Here is a 22,235-nt window from a genome sequence, read left to right as displayed (position 1 = left end):
AATATATCTGTGGGGTAAAATATTTAAACCAATCACGGTTAATAATTGTTTAGTAAGTACGAGTAGGATTGTTTTCTGTTAAAATGAAATATTACTACAGCGTGAGCGGTTTTAATGTCTCTGTGACTGAGTTCGTTGACATGTAGAGTCAAATATTTATTGAATGTGTGTCAGTGTGATCTTTTGGCAACTGTTTCCGCTCTTGTCTGAATTTGTCTCACGCTCTCCGGAGTCGAATGTCACCAATTAGTCACCGTGCAATCCCTTGTGGAAGTTTATCCGACAGTCATTGAATGCATCACAGCTCCTGTGCGCGAGGCAGTTTGTCCTCCTATCAGCGCCATTGTGTGACAGAGTCTCTACTAGCGAGGACTCCTTGTTTTTTTCCCCCCTTGTCGACTGGACTCTTTAAATACCCCCATGTTTCTCTTTCACACTCCGGCGGACCTGAATCTGGTAAGACACTAATTGTACCGAGGAATATTTGTGGATAATACACGCAAGGTTACCCGAGGGTACAGAAAGAATCGCCGCGTTACGTATTTGTACTAAATAAGACACACTGGAAGGCTGCTGTGTCGTACTGTCGTTAAGTGCCGAGCGGGAGGAAAAGTTTATTCCTGTGTATTGAATGTGTACGGAATGTTTTCTAACAAGATTTCTTGCAACTCTCCGTCAATCGCCTCTCAGTTCTCAATACTCTTCCCAAGTGCAAGACAGTCGCCGACACTTTCACCACAGTCGAGTAAAGTCTGTTTGAACTTTTCCACTAGCGAATACTGTTGCTGTTTTGGACATTTCATGCACGAATGTTGCATTGCGGTGTCGTTGACAAGTTGAGCCGTGGTGTTCCTGGAGTATTTGAACTAATCGTTTCAGTCAATACAGGGGAGGGGGGGACACTGTTGTGTAACATGCACCACAACATTGCAACTTGCTAGAATGAGCGGAGGACCTCTTTCGAGACTGCAAAGAGGTCACGTCAAAGGTGTCAGTCAAGTTTGGTCCCACCTTAGACCACAGAACCTCATCCAGGGGGAGAGTTGTGTTCACAGACAGATGGGATGCAAAGTCACACAATTGGAGGGTCTGCAAGGGACCCTTGGCCGGGGTTGGGTATGGTTTTCCTATTATGTGATATTATGTGATGCCAAATTGGTACTACTACAAGAAATGCTCATAAATATCACAGATATCAAAACCAGCAGCAATACAAACCTTTTTTTTTGCAGTACCCGGTGTTAGTGAATGCACCTTGCTGTGTGGGGATGTCGCAAGATCTCCCAAGATGAAAACATGACAAGATTTCTCATTCAGAAAATATTTTTTTTCGGCACTAATAGTAAAATAATTAATACATTTCAGCACCTTAGCATGTGGTATGCATGTGGTATAAACTCAATTAGTAGATTGCAATATATTGTCATATTTGTATATATTTTTTCATTGTACATTTGTTAACGGTTATGTTAAAATCTCATTTATCGTGTCATTTTGTGAGGCGAGTGACTGGTGACACCCCTCGTGGATTATAAGGAAGTGTTGTGTGTTATTGTGTTGAGCGACAGAGACGTTACTTGCACAATATCACCTTCAAGCACCTGTCGCAGGTGTCATACTTTTTCGGTGTGATGCTGTTACAATAACGAGTGTCAGTATGCGGCGTAACTTCAACTTTTCTAACAGTTTTAATGTACTACAATGTCACAAATGTGATGAAATCACGCCTCAAAGTGGTCGTTATGTATTGAAAACCAATATTCACAAACATTTCCTTTTAGGCTGTGGAAAAAGAGAATGCAAGCGTGTAATACAATCGACGGTTGAGGGCCTGTATCATGCATCTCTACGGCTTTGATTTATGATAATGCTCGATTTATGGAAAGCATGTACCTAAATGCACTGCATATTCAGTTGTTGCATTCTTACAAGTAACTCCGCAATAATGAGATTATGTGCAATCTTTTATGTAGAATTGTGCCTGAAAATAAAGTAAAAAATTGTGTGTATATTTTTAATGCAGATACACTGCAGTGATAAGGAAGGTGCACTGAAGTAGTAATATAGTGATTATACTGCAAGTGCAATAGTAAGAGGGCATGCATACTGTAATAAGGCAGGTACACTGTAGTATCAAGGCATTTATCTATTGTACTGCACAAATGAAGCGGGTGTACTACAGTACTAAGGCAGGTGCAATAATAATAATAATAATGGTGCACTGCACTAGTAGAGCAGTGTGCTGCTACAACAGGTATACTGCAGTACTAAAAACGCTAGACTGTGGTAATAAGTCAGGTATCGTGTAGTAGCGGGTACTACACTCGCCAGACAGATTGATGCTGTAGATTTCAGTAGTTCCTGGGGCTTTGCTGCTGGAAGTGTCAAGCTGTGTTTTCTCCCACAAGAGGCTGGCTTGGGAAGAGGAGAGTGCTGCACAGCATGCAGACATGTCTGATGACCTACATCTGCTCTCATGTCTCTTTTTGATTCATACACATAACCCGTGTTTAGGAAAGAAACACATTTAAGAATTTGGCTGCAATGGTTGTGTGCAATGAGTGTCCGTTGAGCAAACACTCATTATTTTGTTTTGCTGGATTCGGACATTGAAATAATCAGTTGTCAGTTTTTTAAGTACACCTCCACAACCTTCCGTATTTAAAAAAATCAACTATACAGGTGCGCTTCATTTCATAGCGTTCTGTGCTACATGAATTCCTGTAAATTCATGAAAAACTTAATTTTGCTTTGTAAGAATAACATCATTTATGAACTTTTTACACTTCCTTATGTCTCCCAAGCAGCGGTGTGCCAAAGAAAAGGAACACCATCACCATGGAAGTGAAATATTTTTGGCTTCTTACTTTGTCCTTTTTTCCCCACTGCATTTGAAACACTTGGAAGTTTAGAGAAAATAACTCGTTAGCCTGTGCATTAGTGTTGCACAATGTGGTATAAACAAAGAATAATAGTTGTGTGAAGGCGACTGTCGGGGTGTCATTTCATGTCTACGGGGATCTATTAATGCCATAAACAGGTTTTCCATGCAATAATGCAAAAAATATAATGTTATGTATTTACTTTCAATACTACTTTGCATAAATTCTGAGTCTGGGACCAATTAACAGCGATAAATGAGGGACAACTGTTAGCCAACTATATTAGATATATGTACACAATCTAGGAACGGGACTCACTTGTAACCCGAGGACCACCTGTATTGAAAAACCGTACACAGGAGAAAAAATGTCCAAAATGTCCACTAATATTCATAGACTGAAATAGACATGTACCAATTAAAGATAGACCCATGTAAACGCGATACTGTATGTTGTTTTGCAACCAGGCCTGTCATTACGCAAGAGACTGTGTTGTAGTGAATTCACTACTTTGTGTCTTTCTAGTCTGCCACCAGCTGACCTCTGTCATGTGAGTGTTATCATGATGTGTGTGACACACACACACACACACACATGCACATGTTTGTCGAGCTATTCCAGGCCCAATAGCAGGTGAAGCCTGGATCACGCTCATTTTCTTTCTAAAGAACTGCCACTTCGTTGGAGAATTTTGTCCAGTATGTCACTTGGCTCAATGTTCTAATGCAGGGGTCGGGAACCTTTTTGGCTACAAGAGCCATGAAGACCAGATATTTTAAAATGTGTATCTGTGAGAGCCATATACATTTTTTTAAACATTGAATGCAATAAAATGTGTGCATTTTTATGTAAGACCAACAGTTTTAGATATAATGGGCTCTAATTACGTCACAGGCACACTACCCCACGCCAAGGGGGTGTGGCCAGCACACTTTTGTGAGCAGCACAGTGTCCAATAATAAATCAAATACTTGCTGCCATTAATGCAACTTCTGCTGCTGCAGGGTTTTGCACCGTACTCAGTATATTTCATTCTTTTGGCCATCTTTGCCAGAAGGCTCGGTTCTGCAGCTTTAGCTAGGTGACTATTTGACTAAAGGAGGAAAGTTTACATTTACATCTTAATGACCGAGGTAGACTACCGCATTACCCAGTAATAATCGAGTTTTGGTGCTTGACCTGGAAAATATCATCAGGAAAGATAGATATGGTCAGCCGTATTGCAGTAGAAAATAGATGGACGGATTAAAATGCATAAGAAAGTTGTTGATTTTTAATATTTTTAACAGTGATTTCTGTGATGTTTACTTTAAAATGTTAGCAAAAATACATTTTTATTGTGGTAAATGCTTGAGAGCCAGATACAGTCATCAAAAGAGCCCTACCTGGCTCCCGAGCCATAGGTTCCCTACCTCTGTTCTAATGGGATGTCAGCTTCTGCACACATTGCACACAAAATCCTGAAAAAAAAACTGGAACTCTCGTGCTTGTGGTTAAGGAAGACGTTGTCGTCGATGCAATTCCAATTGCTTATTAACAAGCGGTAAAACACAACATGGTGTAAACACACTCATACAGCCCGAGTCATTAGGACGCTCTGCTAAACTAAGATCACCCAGCCAGCGACGACATCATACAAACGTTGATTAAATTGGTAATGGTAATGGTTTTATTTCATTTGAACATGCATCAGATTACAATTGAATGCATCCCATAATCAGTTCCCAGTTCCACATGTCCAAAAGGAGTAGGAAGAAGCAAAGCTTATTAAATCCTACCCCTCCATCTGGTACTTTTACAATCAGTAACTGTTACATTTGTTCACTTCCTGCTTTCCTAATATAGTTTAAGTAAAAAAAAAAATTTTTGTAATTTTATTTTTGTCACGTACCGAAGTAGGAGGAGATATGAGCATCCAATGCCATAATGGGTACCATAGTGCGTGTCAATATAGTGATATATATAGCACATCATGACTGGTTCAAGACTCTTCATCCTTGTATTTAGCAAACATCAACTGCTTGTATTGTTTCTTGAATTGGCTCATCGTTGTGCATTGTTTGATTTCCTTACTCAATCCATTCCATAGTTTGATTCCACATACTGAAATGCTATGGCTAGCATAACGTAGTCCTAGCATAGAAGTGTTTTAAATGTACTTCTTCCCTGAGATCATATTTCTCTTCTCTTGTAGAGAAGTACTGGATGACATTTTTAGCTAATTGGTTATTAATTGGTTATGAAATTGAAGCTTGTTTTGATGAATCGAGTAATCGGTTAAGTCCTAGACTGGTGCTTTTTTAATGGTAGATTCTGTTTTCATTGTCCAAAAATCATAGTCGTACATATGGTTTTGAAATATATGCATTTAATGTTGAAACACATTGGGTTGTGTGTGTGTCTCTTCTGGCGACTGTTCACACTTACACAATACACTTCCTCTGGTTTTGTATGGAATGTGTTTACTACAACCACATTGTGCATCTTGCCCCTACACACACACACACACACACACACACACACATGCTCATGCTCACACAGCGCCGTCACACACACACGCTCATGCTCACACGGCGTCGTCTTCATGTGCGGAGCTGCACGTGCCACTGAAAAGCAGGGCAGTTGGAGCTCAGTCATGACCGAGTGTGCTGGTGTAATATGTTACACTACACACACACACACACACACACACACACACACACACACACACGGTGCTGCAAGCTACAGTCATCTACCTGCAGTAGTGTAATGTGTGTGTGTGTGTGTGTTTGTCTTTACTTGGTGCATCCACAGAACCTGAAATAGCCCGGTGTGGATGTGGGGGGAGGGGGAGGGGAGGGGAGGGGTGGCTGTGCAGCACAGGCATGGAAAGCAGGGTATCCGGTTACAGGATCATAATATCACTGCAGAGTTCATCCGCTGCACTGCTGCACAACACACGCGTGTACGCACTCTATTTGTGCACCTGATATCAACACCTTGTGTTTAAAACACAAACTTCCATTATTGGATTATATACATTATTGTATATTATACATGATTAGAGCTCTCTAGACATGAAATAACACCCCTATAGTCACCTTTACACTTATTTATGAATTAATTTTGTAAAAAGTGAAGCGTGAGCGCTTGGGTTAGGTGTTTACTGTGGTACTTTGAAGTTGTAAAAGCTCCAAAAGCTGTTGTTTTGTGATCAAAAGTGTTTGTGTTATTCTTTTATGTTTTATGTTTACGTTCCATACATGAGTTACATCATCAGTCATTCATGAAAGTTAAAAGAGCATAAAGAGTGTTTGTATTAGAAAGGTCAAACGTTATCTGGAAAAACTGTGTGAGTATTAATAGTGTAATTAGAGATGTTGATTTAACGTTGTTAACGATGTTGTATTCATTGGAGATTGGAGGATGAGTCCAATGTTCTTTGTGTCTTCTGAGGACCAAACCTAAAACAAAGTACGGAGCGTGTGGGTCGATCGCTCAAACGTCACCTTTTTAGAAGTCATATGACATCAGTCAGCTGACATGAAACTCCCCACCTGATTCGCTGTTGCTCCTTTGCAGCAAAGATGAAGTGTCTCTATTCTCCATTATCGTCATTATGGATAAAGTAACTCAGCAGTAAGATGCCTATATCTATGGTACGTATAGCAAAAGTTATTTGTTCATTTCTAGCGAGCCGAACGGTCGCTTAAATACTAATTTTTAGAAAAGTACAATGAAAAAATATGACTGGACGAACAAAGTTTTTAGTTTAACAGCGTCACAAAACAATGCAGGTGCTTTATGAAATGTTTATTGTTCCACAAATTGACGCTAAGTAGTATTATTGTAAACAAACAATTATTATTATGATGATATATATCAATTGATAAGACTATATCATAATAGTGCAATATTTCCTTTAATATGTCAGGTGGTTGTTACCGTCGATCAAACGTTTTGCAGCATTTCTTGAAATGCCGGCTTTTTAAAAACAATAAAAAGAAGCATTTCTTTTAGTTTTGTTGGTGTTGACTTTGTCAACCAAACATCTCAGTGAGTGGGAAAACTTTTTGTTTAAGGTGGTTAGTTCGTGTTCCTTTATACGTCGCCTCTTTCGAAAAAAAATAGGCATTCTGTCTCTTTCATGTTGATGGGTTTGCCTTTCTCATTATTATTATTCCCCCACGGGGGCTGTGGCATTTGGCTTCATCTTTTTCCCCCCTCCTAATTCCACCACCTAATTTTCTAATTTTACCTTGCATTGCTCCACATGAGGCTGCGTTGCGTGCACATGTATGCTAGCGACCGCCTTCCCCCCATGGAGACAAAGTGACTACTATATGACTAACAAGAGGTCTCACTCCGTTCTGCTATGCAGCGTAGCACCAATGCACAGCATGAACGGTCTTCCTTCCTGTTTGGACGTGTAAGACAAGGAAAACAAACATGTATGAGCATGGCAATACAGTATATGGAGGACAGCACAATTATTGATTAATTCTTTTATTTACTATCACAATACAGTTCTTTTCAGAATGAGAACCTTCGTCACGCTTTAATATTGTGAGATGTTGTGACAAAAGAGCGTACGGATAGATATATTTCATTTAGAGATGCACGATATTAGCTTTCTGTATTTATGTATTCTGTATTTATGATACCGATATCAACTTCTATCAAAGTAGGCCTCGGTGATCTTGGATTGTTTTCGCAAAAATTCAATTCATGTTGTTTTCTGATTATTTTCCTACTTTTTTTTTTTTAAAGAAAACAAAGTGCTCCTGGCAGAGATAATTCTCTCCTGGAATGAAAGTGTCGGGCTTGTAAAAATAAATAAATAAATAAATAAAGAGTAAAAATAAATAAATCAATAATAAAAATAAATACAGTAAACCTCGGATATATCGGACTCGGATATATCGGAAATTCGCTCACAACGGACAGATAAAAAAGAACCGATTTTTCTGTAATGCATTTCCAATAAAAATTCATACCGATTTCGCCTATTACGGACAAAATCTCCAGTCCCGTTCCAATGCATTTCCATTAAATTTCCCTCGCATATATCGGATGGCCGCATCGTGGCGCTCCGATTCGCCGAATCGTGACAGGCCCGCTATACGACGTCATTTGCAGCGTTTGCAGCGTTGCCTGCGCGTCCAGGTACATTGGAAACATAGTCAAGGAAGTGCCTTTTTATAACGGATAAAATCCGATTTACGCATATACCGGATATAAATCCGATATATGCGTAAAACGGACATTTTCCGGTATACGCATATAACGGATTTCGCTTATATCGGACAAAACCAGTGGGAACAATTGAATCCGATATATCCGAGGTTTACTGTAGTAAAAATGAATAAATAAATAAATAATACAAATAAATAGTAAAAATAAATAAAATAAATGAAAATAAATAAAAATAAATCAATACCCTAGTTTGAAATGAGACAGACTTGTGTACATTCACATTTGCCGCAACTTTCAGGGATACATTTGGTTGCAGCAGTCTTGTTCTCCTCATAAAGTGGAATGATTTCCCCCACTCTGCTGGATGCTCCTGTTTTAGATGCTGGAATAAATTGGTAGTGCTGCTGTCTTTTGTCGCAATGGGCTTTACACAAACTTTATAGGGTGCAGTCACTTGTTCCACATCTGTTGCCGCAAACTCAAACCAGTTCCAAACCACTGATGATACTGTTCCCTTACTGGGAACTAACTTATTGCCGGCATTAGTGATACTTGTGTAGCAAGAGGAGAAAAAACACAAATGTTTTATTTCTAAAATAGTCCCCAACCAAAACCTTGAATGAATTAATAAAGTCAATATTTCGCCCGGGATGTAAAGAACATTTTTCTTTGACTGTGATGCATCAAGATATATAAATAAGATAATCTCTTGTTTATTGTGGCTAATTGGTTCCTAATTGGTGACTGTGATAAGTGAATTCTTTATTTATTAATAGAAAACGTTCATAGTTAGAGCATAGAAAATGTATGTATGGCCTTTTAAATATGGGTTTTAACGTAAGCGGTAGAAAATGAATGAATGATGAGTGACGTCTAGATATGAAATAATTATGCTTTACACTCTAATTACCCAATATAGTAGAGATAATCAAAGAAAATCAACCATTAAAGACGTAAATAAAAGAGTTGAGTTTTCGCTTGGCGTGGGTTATGACCACAAGTAGTAGTAGTAGTAGCTGTGTGTTATTATTATTATTATTATTATGATTGTGAGATAAGTCAAACCGCTGACAACCAGAAGAAGGATAATCTGAAATTGAGGAAGTACAGATAACAACAACGTAGAAAAAGCATAACAAGAAAACGAAACAGGAACATGACAAGATGAGACCTTGGTCTAATCAAACATAATTTGAATCATGACCTTGCATGCATATTTTTGGAATAATGGAGGAGACAACCCACAGATGCCCAAGCGAAGATTCAAACCCAGGTCTTCCCGATCAACATGCTAACCACTTGTCCACCATGCAACCTCACTTTGTAATATTCAAGTTACATTCCACCCACAATACTCACTTTTAGGTCATTCAAGGCAAATATGTTATTTAGTCATCAGCAGTAGAACATAGGTAAGTTTCAGGAAAATATCAGTCGCCGACTAAAAAAAATGGAGAAATCAATCATAACTTTTCACTTTGAGACAAATATTTTGCTTTTGTATCTAAACAATATCTAAATCCAAACAACTATCTATATAAATATTTATTGAAAATCAACCATTGAAGACATAAATAAAACTTTGTGTGTGTTCCGGAGTTGAGTTTTAGCGTGGCATGGGTTACGGCCACAAGTAGTAGTAGTAGTAGTAGCTGAGTGTTATTATTATTATTATTATTATTATGATTGTGAGATGGGCGGCACGGCGGTCTGGTGGTTAGTGCGCAGACCTCACAGCTAGGAGACCAGGGTTCAATTCCCACCCTCGGCCATCTCTGTGTGGAGTTTGCATGTTCTCCCCGTGCATGTGTGGGTTTTCTCCGGGTACTCCGGTTTCCTCCCACATTCCAAAAACATGCTAGGTTAATTGGCCACTCCAAATTGTCCATAGGTATGAATGTGAGTGTGAATGGTTGTTTGTCTGTATGTGCCCTGTGATTGGCTGGCGACCAGTCTAGGGTGTACCCCGCCTTACGCCCGAAGACAGCTGGGATAGGCTCCAGCACCCCCCGCGACCCTCGTGAGGAAAAGCGGTAGAAAATGAATGAATGATTGTGAGATAAGTCAAACCGCTGACAACCAGAAGAGGGAGAATCTGAAATTGAGGAAGTACAGATAACAACAACGTAGAAAAAGCACAACAAGAAAACAAAACAGGAACATGACAAGATGAGACCTCGGTTTAATCAAACATAATTTGAATCAGTTTTGTCATCATATCATCGTCCATGTTTGAGAGATTGTCCTTGTCCCCGGTGGGTGAACGTGTAAAGGAACTCAATTACTGTGGCGTGTTAAGTCAGAGTGGCCTTGAGTGAAGACCATGACTCAATTTTAGTGTACCAACCTCGGATAGTAAGGTGTATCACGGTCCTGGTATTGGGAATCTTAAAGGATGGTGTGACAAAGAATGTAAAAGAAGCAGGGGAGAGGCGGGGCAGGCGGAAAAGGAAGAGGAGGACACCGAAGTGGAATGTCAGGGGTGGGGCACCTCTGGTATGTCAGTCCTGTGCAGTGTGTGCTCGAGTGTGTATTTGAGTATAAACACCCTGCCGTGAGTCAGAGCGGCAGACGTGCAGCTGCTTTGGCTCTCAATCACGCCCGCAAACTGCTTTGAAATTCTGTTGCTCGCTCTTTCACTGTAGTCTGTTTGCGTGTGTCTGATTCACCGTTTTTTTTCTGCACGAACCTGAACACAGCAATGTGTGCTGATAGAAAAGAAGTTGAAAGAACATTTAGTCACTATTTTTAATGACATGTCCCACCTCCATGACCTCTCTGCTGTTCTCAGTACAGCGTCGGACTTACCTTTTCACCTACCTGTTAAAGAGCTTATGACATCTTAATGCCTTTGCGGATGACATGGGGCGTGCAGCAGTGATCGGTAACAATCTGACGTCCAACCCAACACTTGTATTCGAACAGGAAGTTTAGTCAATCATAACTTATTCTGTCCTTGCCCTAAATACAATTTTAACATAGTTCTTGAGTGCCATCAAGAAGTGTACCCAAAATGCCAAAGAAAAACACAAAACCGCCACAAAGTAGACTTTAGTATGTTCGCAGTACTGTCTGAAGTTTGTGAGATCCACTTACTTACATGTCATCCTCTATATCCTCTATAAGATCGCAGGTATGCTGGAGCCTATCCCGGCTGTCTTCGGGCGAGAGGCGGGGTACACTCTGGACTGGTGGCCAACCAATCACAGGGCACATATGTAGACAAACAACCATTCACACTCACATTCATATCTACGGACAATTTGGAGTCACCAATTAACCTAACATTCATCTTACATGCATATTTTTGGAATAATGGAGGAGACAACTCACAGATGCCCAAGCGCAGATTCAAACCCAGGTCTTCCCGATCAACATGCTAACCACCGTGCGACCTCACTTTGTAATATTCAAGTTACATTCCCCCACAATACTCACTTTTAGGTCATTCAAGGCAAAGATGTTATTTAGTAATCAGCAGTAGAACATAGGTAAGTTTCAGGAAAATATCAGTCGCCGACTAAAAAAAATGGAGAAGTCAATCATAACTTTTCACTTTGACACAAATATTTTGCTTTTGTATCTAAACAATATCTAAATCCAAACAACTATCTATATAAATATCTCTTGTTGTTTTACATAAAAATAATTATCATAATAATTAATAATTTTCACTGAACTGAACTACAAAATCAATTGCACTGCTGCCACCTTGTGGCCCTTTTTAGGGCCTAATACTGCTCCAAAAGTGTGCCTCAAAAAACACAAAAGCAGGAGCTGTGTCAAAGATGTTGTATTACATCTATATATATATATATATATATAGATATAGATATATATATTACATAATCTCTTATTACTTCTAGCATACTGTGTGTGTTCCAGTTCAAAAGGGGGGACGGACAGGAGCTGACGTCAGGGGTCCATATTTTTTATTGGTGGTAGCGGATTGTTAGGGATCAATGTGCCTGTTACGACATCATTCAACCTGTTGTTCTGAGTCTGGTGCTTGTGTGTCTTACCCAACATTACTGCTACCTAGTGACCAATGTAGAGTACTACATATCGTTACAACATCTTTGAATGCGTCTTCAGAATGCCTTATACCTGTATTTGATGTAATTGAGCCATTTGTAGGCTTGAACATGCTTAATTTAGGACAAAGTACATAATATGTGTCTAAATATGCATCGTTTTAACGAATCATAGGCTGTATGATTGATTGATTAAGATATGCCTAAGATTAAGATATGCCTTTATTCCTTTATTTTAATTAATTTTAATTGCCTTTATTTTAATTAATGTGTTTTTGAAACATTTGTGTGGGATGACTGTACATTGAAATAAGTATTTGGAATGAATTATTGGTATATTATTAAATTAAATTAAATATAAAATAATAATTTAAGGCGGCACGGCGGTCTGGTGGTTAGTGCGCAGACCTCACAGCTAGGAGACCAGGGTTCAATTCCCACCCTCGGCCATCTCTGTGTGGAGTTTGCATGTTCTCCCCGTGCATGCGTGGGTTTTCTCCGGGTACTCCGGTTTCCTCCCACATTCCAAAAACATGCTAGGTTAATTGGCCACTCCAAATTGTCCATAGGTATGAATGCGAGTGTGAATGGTTGTTTGTCTATATGTGCCCTGTGATTGGCTGGCGACCAGTCCAGGGTGTACCCCGCCTCTCGCCCGAAGACAGCTGGGATAGGCTCCAGCACCCCCCGCGACCCTCGTGAGGAAAAAGCGGTAGAAAATGAATAAATGAATGAATAATAATTTGATTTAATATAAAATAAAAAATTAATAATTAAATTAAATTAAATATAAAATAATAATTTAATTTAATTTAATTTAATTTAATTTAATTTAATTTAATTTAATTTAATTTAATTTAATTTAATTTAATTTAATTTAATTTAATTTAATTTAATTTAATTTAATTTAATTTAATTTAATCTGTGCTCTCTGGTGTTAGCCAGCTACCTAACTACTACTGGGCTCCTTTGAATGCATAATTTACTCCAAACCAAGTACTGCATGTTTGTAGTCAACCAGTTTGTTTGACTGTAGCAACTGCCTGCACAGTTAAATGAAGATTTTAGCATTTTACTGCTCACCTGGTTTGTAGGAGAGTTGCCGGGTGAAATGTTGCTCATTATTCTCCCACATTTGTACTCCTCCTTCTCCTCCTCCTCCTGCACCGCCCTCTCTCTTCCTTCATACCCCTCAGCAACCACCACCACCTCCTCCTCCTCCTCCCTTCCTCCAACCCATCCACCATCTTGTTCTTTGTCATCTCTTTGGGTGAATTCCCAGCTGACTCTGTTTGTCATGGCAACCAACCAGTCATGGTGACTGGGCCTGCAGCTCACACTTCCTGTGTGTGTATAGCGGCTGGCTCTATGAGCCTGTCAGCCTGGATTTGACTCAAACGTACTGCAGCGATGCCTGGTTTTTTAGTCTTTCGCTCTTCTTTGCAACGCAAGCGGGCATATTTTTGATTCTTTGAAACAGACGAGCTATTTACGCTCGTGAATATGCCGTGGCTCCGGCGTTGTGCGTTGGTATGTCTCGCAGACCGGGCTGCTGTTTGGCAAAGCAGGAGGCTGGAAGGGGGTTTGACGTTAAATGTGGCCTATGATCTTGTGCTACAGCGGGGAACACTGCCGTTACATAATGTGTGTGTGTGTGTGTGTGTTGGGCCCGCTCTGTAACACACACGCTTCTTTTACATTTTCTATTCGGTTTCACTTTACACTGAACACTTTATTAAATCTTAAATGACAACAAATCTCCTGGTAAAGCATTCTGCATTTACAGCCGTTACACCCAACCCATGGTTCAATGTAACATGGAGGAGCGTCGCTCATTTGAATTGCTCAGCATTGGATGTGCCGATGTTGCAAACCCAATGTCCCGCAGTCCTGTGGGCGACACCGATTCTTTAAGGCCAACGTTGTAGAGGCATCCCTCATTTATTTCGGTTAATTGGTTCCGGACCTGACCACGATTAGTGAATCTCTTCAATATTAATATTGTCCTATTATTATTAACACTCCTATTATTCATTTTTTGCACCACATTGCTGAAGAGTAGGTTACGCAGGCTACAGCGTCACTGCAGGGACACAAGAGACACACCATGCCTTAAAAATGCCCTAAAATTTGCACTAAAATTTACATATATTCCAATGTCGGCAATACATGTCTGCTCCTGTGCAATATTATGTGTATATCTTGGATATCTTGTTAAACTGTCATCTTTTTTTTACTTTTTGTATACTTTTTTAAACTTAACTATTGCACTGAAAGGTGGGCGGCACGGCGGTCTCGCAGCTAGGAGGACCAGGGTTCGATTCCATCCTCGGCCATCTCTGTGTGGAGTTTGCATGTTCTCCCCGTGCATGCGTGGGTTTTCTCCGGGTACTCCGGTTTTCCTCCCACATTCCAAAAACATGCTAGGTTAATTGTACCCCGCCTCTCGCCCAAAGACAGCTGGGATAGGCTCCAGCACCCCCTGCGACCCTCGTGAGGAAAAGCAGTAGAAAATGAATGAATGAATAGCACTGAAAGGAGAAGCTCTCCAATCTCGTTGTTGTACATCTTGCATAATGACAATAAAGGCCATTTCATTCCATTTAGCAAACTAGCAACCTAACTTTATGTACTGCATTTTTAATTCAAGAAAAGGGTTTCAAACTGAGTGGGGCAGAAGGACTAAGACAGGGGTGGGCAAACTACGGCCCGGGGGCCACATCCGGCCCGCCAAGTGTTTGAATACGGCCCGTCCGTTCTTTCCAAAGTATTTCATTTAAACTCAACATACGAACTGGCATCATGGCCTGAGCCAACCTTTTGATGGTTTTATCAATTTTGTTATTTGATGTGGTCTGTTGTTTACAAAGTGCTCCTGAAAAAAGGGACACAAGCATAATGATGATAATAATAATAATAATAATAATAATAATAATAATAATAATAATAATAATAATAATAATAATAAATTTTAAAATATTTAAATATGAAATATTTAAATATAAAATATTTAAATAAAAATATTTAAATAAAAATATTTAAATATAAAATATTTAAATATAAATATAAAATAATAAATAATAATAGCAGATTGCATGACACTTTTACAGATACAATAATACCAGGTGGACTGTTACGTGTAAAATATATAGTCTGCCCCCCCCCCCCCCCCCCCACCGTTTTGTTAAATCAATGCGGCCCGCGAGTCAAAAAGTTTGCCCACCCCTGGACTAAGAAGTCAAAAACGTACCACTTCCACATGGAAAGGGAGGATAATTTCTTTTCATGCTATCGTTGGACATGTCATGTCTCAATAATGGAACATTGCTGACACCTAGTGGCCAGAACACTTAAATATACTTTTGTATTTCAATGTTGTTTTATTTATTTTTGAAAACCGGCGATAGAACAAGTGAGCGATAATACCAGGTGGACTGTTATGTGTAAAATATAAAGTCTGCCCCCCCCCCCCCCTTTTGTTAAATCAATGCGGCCCGCGAGTCAAAAAGTTTGCCCACCCCTGGACTAAGAAGTCAAAAACGTACCACTTCCACATGGAAAGGGAGGATAATTTCTTTTCATGCTATCGTTGGACATGTCATGTCTCAATAATGGAACATTGCTGACACCTAGTGGCCAGAACACTTAAATATACTTTTGTATTTCAATGTTGTTGTTTTATTTATTTTTGAAAACCGGCAATAGAACAAGTGAGCGATAATCGAATGTTGATATTGTGAGGGACGACTGCATCTAACTCATACGTCACGGTTGCCTTGATGTTATCGTGGTCGAGTGGTAACTATCAATAAGCCTCGGCGTTATTCAGTGGTTATGATGTGTTTTTGTTTTGGACAAGTTTAACAAGTTACATTATACTTGTTTGTTCTCAGAGGATGATGCAATGGAACGTAAGGTAGGAAGGAGACAAAGACAACGTTTTTTGTCTGTCGTGTAGGCCGGAATTGTGCCAACTAAAAAAACAACAACAAACTTGGTATTGGTATTTTTCTGCTTGTCGCAACACTAACTAGTCGCCATACGCATTCATGATGGAAATAGTTATTCTGCTCTTTCTTATTTCTGGATTTCAAGTACTGAAAGAAAGTCTTTCTTCTCCGCTTTCCAGATTTATGTTCAGTAAAGGTGCCAAGCGAAAACTGGACGAGGATGAAGAGGTGCTGGAAGGCAAAAAGCTGGAGGCATCGGTGGCGGGAGGAGGACTAGGCCTCGGTCACGAGGGCTTGTCCAAGGTGTCGTACACGCTCCAGAGGCAGACCATCTTCAACATCTCCTTAATGAAGCTGTACAGCCAGCGGCCATTGAGCGAGCCGAGCCTGGAGCGCCGTGTCCTCATCAACAACATGCTGCGACGCATCCAGGACGAACTGAAACAGGAAGGCTCCCTGCGGCCGTTGCTTCTGCCGCCGTCGCCGCCGCCCGACGACGCGATGGACGAGGGCTTCCGTGACGCCCCGCCCTCGTTTGGAGTTTTATCAGCCGCAGCGACGGCGCAGGTGTCCCCGCCTTCTGCTCTGTTGATGCCAGTGATCCTTCCTCCGCCTTCACCTCACCCGTTGGTGCCTCCCACTTGCGAGGCCTCCCAGGCCTGCCCGGCCCCCCTGGACGCCTGCCTCACTCCGGCTTCGCTACTGGAAGAGGATGGACCCGATTCATCCTTTTGCTCTTCGTCTCCGCCCACTCCTCCTCTGTCGCCTCCCCCTGCACAAAGTCAGGCGTCCACCGCCGTCTCTTTGCCCGCCTTGTCCAATGAGTCTTTGTCCGCCATAGTCAGCGACGTGGACTTAGGTCCCCCGACAGCCATAACTAAAAGAGCAGCAGCCGATTCCATGACAGGAACTACCTCCCTCGCTCCCACAACGCTCACACATCCCTCCCACGTAGCAGCCTCGTCCCCCGCGCCCACGCCCGCCGCTAAAGACTGCAGAACCGAAACAGCTTGTGTCTTGCTAGCGGAAGGCCGCAATGCCGCGCTTCGACCCATGGACACGCTGCCCACGGCGCCCCCTGCCGGCCCGGTCGACATTTCCCCCTTTCATTCCTCCCCTTCCACGCCATCCGGGTTCCTCTCAGACTTGGCGCTGGATGACGTCCTGTTCGCCGACATTGACACGTCCATGTACGATTTTGATCCCTGCGTCACGGCGGGGGCGGTCGGCGTCACGTCCGGCAGCGGCTTAACCAAACTCTCACCGGTGGTGATGACGGATGACCTCCTCAAATCGCTGGCGTCGCCGTGCAGCGGCCCCGCCCCCCAGGTTTCAGCCAATCAGCCTTTCAAAATCGATCTGACGGAGCTGGATCACATCATGGAGGTGCTGGTGGGTTCATGACGAGCAAAAACTGTTCCTGAAAAGAGACTGAAGTGAATCATTTAGATGGATCTGGGATCTTTGTTGTTGTTTTTTTTTTTTTTTTGAAGTTTGTGTTTTTTTTTTTTTTTTTAAAGGTTGCTATTGTAAATGTTAGTTGTCATGTTAATTATGACAACTGGTAATACTACTACAACACGACACTGTGCATGGAAATGAAATGAGTGGGAAACAACGATATCTAGATAGAAAAATAGAGGAGTTTACATTTCTATACTTGTGAGGACCTGCGCCCAATTCATTCCCTAATATGAACCTTATCCACTTTATAAGGTTTAACAGCGACTTAAGCCATAACCCTCAGTGTGGGACTGGGGGCTTTTTTTTAATCATTCAGTCCATGGCGGGTCCTCCAAAGTATAGAAATACTTTGGATTGATACAAACACACACTAAACGTGTCTTTCAGCAGATTTCAGTGCCTTTCATAAGAAAAAAATGACCACTTATTCGATTCCTGCTTGTCTTGTATTTTTCTCTTCCTAATGTCGTTTTAATTTATTCATTTGTATTTTATGTTTTATGCGGGGAAATTCCTCATGATCTGATCAAATGATAATTTAATTGTCTTTTATTACACATGCTGTTTTATGTTTTCTAAATGGGTCTAAGGATTTCTACAAGGGTTTTTCTGCCAGTGCGCTCGCTACGTCTTACCTTGATGATGTAGTCATACTTTGGTAATATTTCTGATACTCAAAAGAATGTACAGTGGACCCCCGCAGAATTTATTGGTAGAAATTTTTTTTTAAATTATTTTATATGTCAGGACTCAAATTTACACCCGTATTTATACATCACAAACCAACGGGAGCTTGTCAACCCTAAATACCTACCTCACTCACGGTGCAACCAAAACTAACAGTATGCGGAACACACTAACGTACTGTAAATGTGCCACACGGACTATGCGGGTATTGAGACAGACGCCTACACACTAATATACATGCAAAACTATATGACTGGTTTATAACCTGCAAGGCATGCCGGGAGGCCAACCCAGCATGCCTTGTGAGGGAGGTGATTGGTTTGACGAACTCCTGTGGGTTTGTGTCCGAGTGAAATTTTCATGAACTTGTCAAATAGCGGGGATCTACTGTACTGACGATCTCACTTCCGGTGCGGGCTTTGGCTTTATGAACTTGCTAGTGGATGCCGGTTTATACGGGCTCAGATATCATGCCCGGCTTTTGGGCAGACCGGCTACATTGTTGTGTTTACATTGGAAATGATTGCAGCATTTGGTGTCCCAGTGAGGTGGAAAAGAGCTGAAAAGTCCACCCGAAACAGACTGTAAACAAATCAGCCATCGCAGACTGCAGGCATTGTGTCAGTGTGGGTCTAATTGCGGCTTACTTGGCGATATCCCTAAAATCGTGTGAAGGCTAACAAATGTGTGTTTAGCAACTTGAGTGACAGCACAGCATATAGTATTATCAACTCAATTTGCACAAGCCGAAGCTCATATTCACTCAAACTCAGGGTTTTGCTCCCTCCGCTACATGGTGCAGCACAGGTTTGAGTTTCAACCCAAATTCGCAATCTGTCTAGATCCATTTGAGGTTGCAAACCCAAAACTGATAACCCTGACGAAAACCGGGCTTACTCACAATCACAGTTTGCCTCTACTTTACTCAGATGTAATCTAAATGTCACAGATTAAGCCATCATTAGCACGGATTTGATCCTGGTACCGTATTTCCTTAAAAAGTGGCCTCAAGAACACCATTGATGAACCATTTCTTGGCACGGTCGTCCTTTGCTTATTTCAGTCTATTGGTTCCAGACCCATAAGTTCATTCAATATTAATAATTTGACTATTTTCACAACTGGTTTACAATCTTCTAAATACAGTTTTTAACATTATTAGAGCCCGGATGACATGAAATAACACCCCTATAGTCAACTTTGTGTTTGTATTACCCAATGTAGTAAACATCCATCCATTAGTTTTCTATACCGCTTATCCTCACTTGAGTCTGGGGCATGCTGGAGCCTATCCCAGTTGTCTTCTTTTGGGTGAGAGGCGGGGTAGACACCCTGGACTGGTGGTTAGCCAATCACAGGGCACAAATTGACAAACAACCATTCACACTCACAATTTGGAGTCGCTAATGAAAATAGTACTAGTACAAGTACAAGTACTTGCGGCATTACAATACATTTAATGTATTTTAATGTCATATAATGGCAGCTTTAAATGGCTTTACATTGGTATTACCCAATATGGTAGACAAAATAAGCAATTCAATTCACGTAAATAAAACTCCTGTCTCAGTAATACAGTACTACACTCACAATTACAATGGTTCTCCTGCTTTGTATTTATATTTTAGTCCATTTAGTTAGTTTGTTTAGCTGTTTTTATGCTTAATTTAGGCCAAGTTTAGTACAAAATATTTTTTTGTACTACTACGACTTCCACCACCGAGCCTACCCATTAGTGGGTAAACAATCAAACGCTTCATTTATCCCTGTGGTTACTTTTCTGACCTAATGTAGGCTTATTTTAATGGAAAATGACAAAATATGAATATGTCAACCTAAAAAACTTTATTGTGGACCGTTCTCGTCTTTGTAAAGGACGATTCACTTGACCGGAAATATCCCTGCCGCCACACAGTATGGAAATACGGTAGTCGCAAGGTGTTGTGTTCAGGATCCTTCGTTATACTAGGAATGGCTCAATCCCAGCATCCATTTGTGGTTCTGGTTGTGAAGGAAGTATCCGACTCTCCATGCCTCGCTTGTTGCCAACTCGCTGCCGTGCTTTGTGTTCTTTGGTTTCAGTTCCGATGGTTACAAGCGGTGACGTATACATAAAACATAGTCATCGTTTGCTTGAGTATTGTTATAAAAACTATTTTATTCTGGTTATTATGATTGCGGATTGTGGCGGCTGACTTTTTAACCAATGTTTATTTAAATCAAGCGACATACAGTATGAAAAGACGTCCTGCTATTGGGTTGAAGTGGCTGCCGGGAGAACGCTAGCCAAAAGAAAAACCGGTTCCAGTGACTCTCCCAGTCTGTCAGTATGTAAGCACCACTGCTTTCACTACCTTTTGAAATGTTTTTCCTCTGTCAATGAAGTTATTTATTCATATGGCTTTTTTTCCCCCGCTCTGTGTAAATATATTTATTTTTGATGTGAACATTTGGATTGTAAATATGTGTACAGAATGTGTAGCCGGAATGTACTCTGCTCCAGATGGGAATGTATCCGAGTGTGGGATTCGTGTGGAGTTTGACATACAAGGGGTCCTGATTGGTTCCTTTTTTTTTTTATTCGCGACCTTTTGTACGTCTTTTTGTTCATCACTTTCCAACTCTTCATGCAGCAATACGCAAAAAGCAACTGTCAGCTATATCAATATTCCAAAGCCTGTCATTGATGCCTCAATGCCAAAACTTGTGTACATAGTATGAATGACAAACGAGGATCGGTTTTTTCGTACCGGATCTGTTTTAGCGCTGTCCGAGCATGTGGCAGGGTTCTACTCCTTGGGATAGACTGACCGCAGTCAAGGCCGGGTTCCTCCAAAGGCTGGATTTTTCACAGACCTTAGAGTTGTGCCTTGTTCTATGCAACAGAACGCAAAGTCTCTTTCTCTCTCCCTCTCTCTCTCGCCCTCTGTAAGGGAGACAATATATATATATATAATGAGATAAACTGACTGCTGACTATGAATTTGAAAGTCTTACTTTTGTAGTTTTATATATATACATATATATAAATATATATAAACGAATTATATATACACAATAAATGGTTAAAAAATAAAATGACTTGTTCTTTTATGGTAGAAAGAGTGAACATAGCATTCTTCTTATTTGCTATATTGTAGTACTGTATTCTAATTAGGGATCTAGCGATATTAGCCTAATGTTGCCGTGCTATACACACAGTAACAAGCTAGCTAGCTGAGTTAGCATGTCCGCCCAGTGGAATTATGTCCAAGGTCCGCCTTCAGATTGTAAATATATGTAACCGAGGGTTTATTAAAAGTCCGTCGACGCTGTGACAACTCAACACGACTAAATTACGGCAGCCATGAAGCTCTGAAGACACTTTTTTTTATCATCACGGAAGTAGCATACTACGAGCATCGTCTGGCACAACACAAGACAAAACAGCGCATTTCCGGCCTTCACAATAAAATCATTAAGGAAGACTGCATCTAACAAAATAAAGGCTCACAGTAAAAGAAGCACCATGTGTTAATTTATGACACCAGTTGTCACCTGACATTACTTTGAGGGTAATGATGTTGTTCGTGAGATCAGATGTCAGGAAAAAGCCAATACCTTAACTCACATGACGCTAGCCAAATGGCAACTTCACTCATGGTGCAACTAAAAATAGTACAAGTGGAAACACACAATGGAACCACACCACGTGGACTATGCGGGTATTGAAATAGACAATGACACCAATATAAAAATAGTAGCCTGTATTCTGTTTGATTACAATCTTTTTTTTTTTGTAAACATTGTGGTCGTTCATAGGTATAAATATGAGTGTGAATGGTTGTTTGTCTATATGTGCCTTGTGATTGGCTGGCGATGGGTGTACCCCGCCTCTCGCCGGCGCGAAGACAGCTGGGATAGGCTCCAGCATACCCGCCACCCTCGTGAGGATAAGCGGTAGAAAATGAATGAATAAGTAAACATGGCTGAACTTGCACATTTCTGGTCAAATACAAGGCAGAATCTCTTAGTGCGCAAGCCTGAGTGCACTCAGTGAGTAC

The 22,235-nt window shown here is 40.8% G+C and overlaps 1 protein-coding gene across 2 annotated transcripts; it reads left to right on the top strand.

Annotated features, from left to right (window-relative positions):
• The first annotated feature begins 295 nt into the window (after positions 1-295).
• On the top strand, positions 296-21,964 carry sertad2b (SERTA domain containing 2b). Of its 2 annotated transcripts, none has more exons than XM_058055903.1 (2): positions 296-456; positions 16,221-21,964. In XM_058055903.1, the coding sequence occupies exon 2, from the start codon at positions 16,225-16,227 to the stop codon at positions 17,443-17,445; it is 1,221 nt and encodes a 406-aa protein (XP_057911886.1). In that variant the 5' UTR covers positions 296-456; positions 16,221-16,224; the 3' UTR covers positions 17,446-21,964. The 2 variants fall into 2 exon arrangements, with proteins under 2 accessions (XP_057911886.1, XP_057911896.1); XM_058055913.1 differs by lacking the exon at positions 296-456 and adding an exon at positions 5,769-6,520.
• The last annotated feature ends 271 nt before the right edge of the window (positions 21,965-22,235 follow it).

This window comes from Doryrhamphus excisus, chromosome 2 (assembly GCF_030265055.1).
Source record: "Doryrhamphus excisus isolate RoL2022-K1 chromosome 2, RoL_Dexc_1.0, whole genome shotgun sequence".
Classification (NCBI taxonomy): Eukaryota; Metazoa; Chordata; class Actinopteri; order Syngnathiformes; family Syngnathidae; genus Doryrhamphus; species Doryrhamphus excisus.
This window is presented reverse-complemented; position numbering and strand designations above follow the sequence as displayed.